This window comes from Neospora caninum, chromosome X (genome assembly GCF_000208865.1).
Source record: "Neospora caninum Liverpool complete genome, chromosome X".
In the NCBI taxonomy this organism is placed as follows: domain Eukaryota; phylum Apicomplexa; class Conoidasida; order Eucoccidiorida; family Sarcocystidae; genus Neospora; species Neospora caninum.
In genome coordinates, this window is record NC_018396.1 from 275,009 (window position 1) to 282,745 (window position 7,737).

A 7,737-nucleotide genomic window follows, 5' to 3' on the forward strand; every position below is an offset into this window, starting at 1 on the left:
GACTAGTCTGGTATCTCAGGGGAGAACTCGCGCAGGCCTACGGTGAATAAACCGGCTCTAAGCGACGAGAGCGAAGCATGCGGGAGCGGCGTCATGCCTTGGAAAAAGCATCCCGCCAGGCATCCTGAAGAGAACTCCGAGCTCTTGCCATGACCGCTACGGCGTGTAAAGGTATCGGCTTTTCTCATCACTCCCCGCGACGAGGGGCTCAGTCTTTCGAACTGGACATGTGGCATCGCCTTCCCCATAGCCGTGCTCTACTTTTTCTCCCGTTCTGCCCTGACTTCGTGTTTTTTCACTCGTGAAGAGACAATGCCAAACCATTTCGTGCACCTCTTTTCGCCACAAAAGACCCGCCGATACAGATAGCCGTCCAAGTTTCGGCCGGACGTGAAAAAGAACGAGGGATCGCCCCCGTTCTGCGTGTAACACTTCCTCGTATCTCTCATGCACACCTTTCCTGCTGTGTTAATCAACAGACATTGCTCAGTCTAGATTCAAGAAATCGCCGGCAAATTAGAAAAAAAAACAGACCTAGGACAGATTTCTCAGCTTCACCCTGGGCGTTGGGGCGACGTTGGAGAAGCCGAAGAGCTTGCAGCCTGCCTGCTTCGACCTTAAATCAAGCCGCTCTCAAAGGAATCGAATTTCCTCCGGGAACCCCGGGACACGAAACTTTCAGTGCGCCAAGAGGAAACGTGCTGACTCGAACGCCATGCAGAAAGACAGGCATCAAACAGCAGTTCCCTGCCTGCCGGTGTAGCTACCTCTCCACATTTGGATCGACAGTTTTTGTGAAATGGAACGCGCCAAACAAAGACGGAAAAAACAGATGCTCGAGAAAGCGGAACCGGGACGGAACACACACAGAGGAGACACGAACGTCGGCGCATTCCGGCCGACTAGTCAGCGCTCGACTTGTTGCCAGGTGTTAAAATCCGCCGTGTGCATGCTTGCATGCACAGCTGTCTTCACTTTCCGCTTTTTTGCCAGGCTTCCCTCCTTTCCACTGACTCTCCGCACACCGCCGATGCCTGCTCGTCGCCCCCGAGATACGATCTCCTTTCTGTTCAAGTGGTGGCTGTCGTTTTCTCTCGTCACTCTTTTCTGTCCCATAGGGATCTCCCGCCTCTTATCTCTCCGGCAAAGCAGATGGCTGTCTTCTACCTTTCTCTGTCTCGCACTCCATCTTCTCTGTGTCTTACTTTTTCCAGCAACTGCTCTGTCTCTGTATATGTGAGGTACGAAAAAGTCGAAAGTTCGTTTCCGCACGCTGCATAGGTGGAGATGCTCGAACCACTCAGTCGCGCCCGCATGCGCCCTTTTTTCTCTGCGGCCTGTATTTCCGCGCGGAAGATTTCCACGCTTTTCTGCTCTTTCTTTCGCTTGCAGGAAGGCAGAGAAGACATCTGTAAAGGCTCAGGGGTGACGCAGAGATGCGGGGACGAGCGCGCATCTCTTCCCCTGTCTTCTTGCGCCTGCGTCTGTGAGTCGTGGAGAGAAAAGGGATCAAAACGTTCTCCTCGTAGCTCGCCTGTCGACCTCGAGCTGGCGCCTCCTCTTTCCTCTTTCCACTCTGATAGGTTTACAGACCATTGTCCTTCTCACCTCTTTCTCGTACGGCCCCAGCATTGCGCTTCTTCCCTTCATCTTCCGTGAAGATTCCCGGCTTTGTCTCTCTTTGTTACCCTCGTCGGCCAAGCAGTCTCTCGCATCTTGACGGCCGTCTTCTCGGTCGCCCGCACCCTTTCCCCGGTCAGGCCGCGTTCTTCGCATCCTGCCACGATGGAGCTTGAGACCTCTCACCATCCTTTTCCTCCTCGAGATGGCAAGCCTTTCTCGCCTTCTCCCTTCGCGGCCTCCCGCCCTTCTTCCTCTTGTTCCTCGTCCCTCTCTTCTTCCTCTCCTGCCTCTGACGCAGTGTCTCTCTCTCAGCTCCACAGACTCCTTGAAAGCGTCCGCGCCTCCAAGGTTGCAGCGCAGGAGCGCGCAGGCCGGACGCTTCGGCAGGGTGGGAAGCGCCTGGCGGAATTGCACGCGGTTTTCCTGCACGAAAAAGGGGAACTGTGTCGCCTGCGACGTCTCCACGCGACTTTGTCCCAGCAAATCCTCGGCGACACTGCTTCCCGAAATGAAGAATCGCGCGAGGACGGGCACGGGGGAGATGAGAAAGACGAGAAAGAACAACGCGATGGGGACCGCAACAAAGCCAAGACGGGCGAAAGCAGTGCAGAGGCGTCTGCTTCATCTCACGAGGCAGGCCGAGAAGCGAAGGCGAAGACGAGACCAAAGAGTTTCAGGGAGCGAGTGAATTTCCGGCTGCAGGCGGAGGCGGATTTGCAGGAAAGAGTCGAAGCCCTGTGCGAGGCCAGGGAAAGCGTGAAGAGCCTCCTCCGTCGGCAGAGGCTGCTCGACGAGTGCCGAGCTCTTCTCTGCGAAGCCACGCGCCAGGCCAACCGGGAAACCATGCCATACCAATGCCCCGATGCCCCCAAAACGCCCGACTGTCTAGACACCGGACGGCGTGTCCAGGTCCGGTCTCGGCGGAGAAGCGGCAAGTTGTTTCGTGAAGCCGCGCAGAGACTCCGAGAGTTTGGCAAGCTCTGGAACGAAAAACAGATGGGGGAGGCGCCTCCTCTGGACGCGCACTTTCCGCGGAGCCTGCGTCGAACTCGGGCAGAAGAGGATACAGCGGCGCTCGGCGCAGAGGCGGAAGAGCCAAACCCGCTCAGCTCGGACGACGCGCATGCGCAGTTGCAGGAGGGACAACTGCGCCTTTTCGCGCAACTCCGCGAGGCTCTAGTCGCAGCCCTGGACGCACGTTTCGCGCACTACGTCCGCATCGAGAGGCAGAGACTTCAACTTTTCCAAGAGAGCGCCCGACGCAAATCAGGTGCCCAGGCTGCGTGCTCCCACGCAAGAAGTCTCGCGGTTCGAGCGCCTCACGAGGACGCGCAGCAGGCGTGGGAGGCAGCGGCCGAGTTTCGCGGGGCCAGCGAGCGTGCGCCGCTATCATCGCGAGACGGTGAGAAGACAGAGACAGAGAGGGAACCCTACGGAGGAGACAATCTCGAGAGTGGGGAGGAGACAGGTGAAGAGACAGGCCGAGCGGAAGACGAGACAGAGACGCTGGACGAACTCTGGAGCGCCTTCGAGAGTTTGGGGCTTCTCGAACGCCGGGTGGCCTTCTTTAGTCGACAGATTCAACAGGAGCTACTGCGCCCTCTGCTGGAAGTGACCGCAGGCGATCTGAGAGACACGGGCGACAATCCTCACGCTCCTTCACCGACGCTGCGACTCGCCGTTGACCTAGAAACGGACGCGGCTCCCACAGAAGGTGCCTCGTCCTACTCGTCTTCCTCTTCGTCTTTCTCTTCCGTCTCTTCCGCCACCTTCGCCACGGGCGAACCCGCAGCGGAGACAGCCGACGCTTGCGAAAAACGAACCACGACTCGCGGTTCGCTTCTCACCTGGAGGTGGATCAGCGTCTCTCCGTCTCCTTCCTCGTCTCCCTCTCCTTCCTCGTCCGCCTCTTCTTCCTCGCCCGCCTCTCCGTCCTCGCCCGCCTCTTCTTCCGCGACTTTTACATCGTTTTCCTCTTCTTTTTCCGTCTCTTCTGGTGTTGTGTCTGGATCGAGAGGCCTGGACCGATTTCGATTTTTCTGTGAGGCCACGGAGAGCCTTCTGGCCCTGGTGAAGTCTCGCGTGCTCGTGCGTCGCCGCTCGCTGCTTTCCCTTTTCATCCGCGTGGCGTTTTCTCGCTCGTTCCTCGATTCGCTCCTTTCGCGTGTTTTGCCCGCCGTGCCACACACCGCGCACCATCTCCATCTTGACTCCAAACGGCAACCAGCAGAGCGTCCATACACCACACGCAAACTCACACGCCAGCCCTCGTCGCTCCTCGCTTCTTCCTCTTCCTCCTCTTCGTCTTCTTGTTCTTCCCCTCCGGGTTCCCCATTTCGTCTTTCTTGTAATCCCTCCACTGACGATCTCGTTGACGCCTATGTGTCGCGCGCGCTCCTCTGCGTCGAGGAAGGCGATGGTGAGATAGCGAGGCAGAAGGCGAGCAGAGACAAAACGCGTGCGCCTCCTCTTAGCTCCTCGGCTGCTCTCCCCAGCGCCGAGGCGGCGTCCCTCGCTTCTTCCCTCTCGCCGCTGCGCACGAGGCAAGACACACAACACTCTTCTTTTTTTTCTCGCCAACCAGGCGAGAGAGACGGCGACCTTCGCACCGTGTCTGTCGAAGACGCTTGCCTCGCTGCGTCTCTCCTCTTCCGTCTCGAGCATCTATTCTCGCGTATGCTTCGCCATCACCTCCCGTCCGCGTCGTCCTCTTCTTCCTCGGAGTCTCTCTCTTTTGCGTCTTCCCTGAGAGAGACGAGGGCGGAGAAGGCGAGCGAGAGAGTGGCGACGAGCAGTGGGAACGCACCTGCGTGTCCATTGTCTTCTCGTTCGTCTTCGTCTTTCCCGTTTTCTTTTTCCAGCGACGCCGCCTCTCGCTCGGCCTCTTCGACTTCCACGGCGCCCTGGGCGGTGACGCACTTTCGCGCGGCGATCGCGAGTCGTCTCGAGAGTCTCCTTTTGTCTCTGCGTGGTGCCTCGCTGTTGCGCGCGCGGACTGCGTTGGTGCTCTTCGCTGCCACGGACGCAGCGTCCGCGCACCAGATTCTTCTTGAACTGGGGGAAAAAGACAGACCTCTCCCCTGGTTGGTTCCCGTCTCGGATGCGTCCGAAATATGGGGACTCCCATCGCTTTTGCCTTGTCTCCACACCCACTTTTCTTCGCCACTGTCTCCTACTTCGCATTCCGCGTCGTCGCATTCTTCTTCGTCGTCCGGGGTGTTTGGCGAGTCCAGATGCCTCTCCGACAGAGAGCGCTTGCGCGTCTACGAGGACCAGATTTTCAGTCGCGCGATCGCGGCGAACCTCTCCGGGGGACACCTCCGTCTCGCGCCTTTCCGAGTCACGGCGGGAACTCACTCCCTCGTTGCCCGCCTGCTTGGAGCCCTTGCGGCGGCCACGCAGAGCATCCGCACTGCATGCGCACTGCATGCAGAGTGCACGCGGGCCGCAGGCGATGCTGCAGAACCGCGAGACACCGACAAGCGTCGGGCCAGCTCTGGAGCGTCCACGATCCCCGGAGACCGAGCCGCGCCCTTGCCGTTTCCCGGCAAAGACGAAAGGAGCGAAAACCTTGCCAACATACGCAGAGACAAGGGTGGAGGTACTTGGCTTCAGAACTCTCGGGCGAGGCGGCGATGCGAGACCCTCGTGTGGGAGGAAATGCGACTGAGAGAGGCTGCGCGTCAGCGGCTGGTCGAGCTTCGAGATCTGTGTTTGTTGTTTCTGACAGTTCGCTGTGGAGGCGCGGCACGGGTGACGGCGAGTTGCGATCCAACTGCATGCGCGGAGCTGTATGTGGACTGTGAGTATGTTTACCAGCATCTTCTCCGTCTCCCTCTCTCCTTCGGGGTACTCGCGGCTTCCTCGTTGCCGTCGCCGTGCTCCGGGTCACGTGGAGACAGAGACGGAGAGGCAGAGGAAGCGCTTTGCGAGCGGGACAGCGGCAAACCAACGGACCGATCCAGCGCTCGAGGGACAGAGCGAGACCGCGAAGAGGCCTGTTGTGGATTGGGGTCTGCTCTGCCTCTTGCAGCTCTCAAAGAGCTGTTCGCTTTCAACCTTTCTTTTCCGTTGTCTTTCCTGTCTCCAAATGCCTCGTCGCTTCGCTCCAATCTCGGCGGAGTCGCTCCTTCGCTTCCGTCTCCTCGCCCTTCTTCGTGGTTTCCGCGGTCGGAATCGACGCCGTGGGGCGACAGCGAGGAGGACCGTTCGGCGACGAGTCAGGACAACATGTCTCTCTTTTTAATTGAAACAATGGGAAGCCTCAAGCAAGTCCAGGAGACCGTTTACGTCGAGATGCTCAAGGCGGAGCAGACGCGTTACAGAGAGTGCGCGGCGCGTCTCCTCTCGTCCCTCGTTGGGGGGTTGCCGGCGCCAGGGCGTTTCGCCGCCGCCGAAGAAGAAAGGTTCGAGGAAAGTGGAAAACATCGAGAACTCGCGCGGCAGGACGAGCTCGGCGACGTCGTTGTGGAAAACGTCTCCTGGAGAGAAGAAACAGACGATTCCGAAGAAGACCAGGGAGGCAGCGACGCAGACGCATTCTTTCGTCGCAGCTGGAAGACCTATCTGGAAACAGCAGATGCAAATCGATTGGAAAACGTGCGCGACGGTGCGCCAGGCAGAGGACCATTTTCAAACCTCACAGAGGAGACCCTAGGGGATTGTGAAGTGAATCTAGTCCAAGCCGAATCAATCGTCACAGAGGCAACACAACGTCTCAAGCAAACTGCGAAACGCTGGCTGCACATCCTTCCTCTTCAGGTCAGTCTCGAGTGCCGCTTACCTTCGCCAACACGTGCACCTAGTAAGAGCGGGCTCTTTACGCGCGAATATGTATGCAGGTATGTGTGTATATCTATATCTATATATCTATATATCTATCTGTCTATATATATATATATATATATATATGAAGTTTTTGTGTGTGGGAAGGGTTTTGCTGTCCTTAATGGCTGCATCTGTGTTTCCCGTGATTGCAATGCGCTCCTCGTTGCAGGTGTATGTTGAGTCTGTCGCGCTCTTGGCCGACGCCTGTCTGAAGGAGTTTTTTCTCATTTTTCATCGTCTTCTTCCTCGCTCGTCTCTCGCTCCTTCGCCCGGACCCCCGTCGCGCTCGTCCTCGGCCCCGCAGGAACGGACTCGAGCCGTAGCGGCTCTCATCTCCTTCATCCTTTCTGAAATAAAGACAATCTTCCTGCTTCATCTAGACAGTCCAGAGGCCTCGTCGCCTCTGCCGCCTTGTCCGTCTTCTGACGCGTCGCTGATGAGGCAGATCGAGGCGGGGGTGGGAGTTTTGACGGAGCCCGCGCGAGACGTGCCGATCCGCGTGGAGTTTCTGCTGGAGTATGTCGAGATTTTGGAGGCGACGAAGGCCGTTTTGGAAGCCGAGGAGGACGGCCTTCTGCAGCAAGTCTGGGACCACTACGGCGCGCTTTTGAAGCAGAGACTCGGCCTCGAAGGCGTTGACAAAATCCTCGCTTCAGGCCTCTGTCTCCTCGCCCTCAGCGACACAGACACCGCCAGCGAGGCGTTGCGACAGCACGCAAACGACTTCGGCAGAATGCTGCTGCACAGCGTCTAGGAATGCCAAAAGGAGAAAGAACGAAAGAACCGACAAAAGAACCTGGAACGAGAGAAACGATCCAAGGCCAAGACTGCAAATCAGAACGGAAACGAGAAACTGGCGAAGCGGAGGAAGACGAGAGTCATCCAGATAGCAGAATCTGCTCCTTAAAGGGCTGCACGCACGTCATGAGCGCCGCCAGGACTCGAAGGCTGCAAGCGAGATGAAACGCCGCCCACATTTACGTCTACATCTGTTAATCTATATACACTTGCTCAGGGTTAGCGAGAAGTCGATATAGGACTCCATTCATATATATATATATATATATATATATGCATGTGCGCGGAAGTTGTGCTGTGAGGTAAACGCGAAGGGAAGATCCTGTCCAGGTTTTCGGGCACGCGTGTGGGTGGTTCGGTTTTTGAAACCGCGGTTACTGCAAGAACTTTCCCGGTGAGGCACCAGGGGCGCGAATGCGCCTCCGGCCGGGACGCGCCTGCTGCGCCTCGCACTCTCACGACATCACGTAGACGCACAAAAACATTTTA

At 57.7% G+C, this 7,737-nt stretch overlaps 1 protein-coding gene across 1 annotated transcript; it reads left to right on the forward strand.

Moving 5' to 3' along the window:
- Window positions 1-1,785: 1,785 nt before the first annotated feature.
- On the forward strand, window positions 1,786-7,204 carry NCLIV_045120 (putative elongation factor Tu GTP binding domain-containing protein; the record flags this gene model as incomplete). Its single annotated transcript, XM_003884061.1, has 2 exons — window positions 1,786-6,384; window positions 6,620-7,204. 2 exons carry the CDS (start codon window positions 1,786-1,788, stop codon window positions 7,202-7,204), a joined length of 5,184 nt encoding a protein of 1,727 aa, XP_003884110.1.
- Window positions 7,205-7,737: the final 533 nt, after the last annotated feature.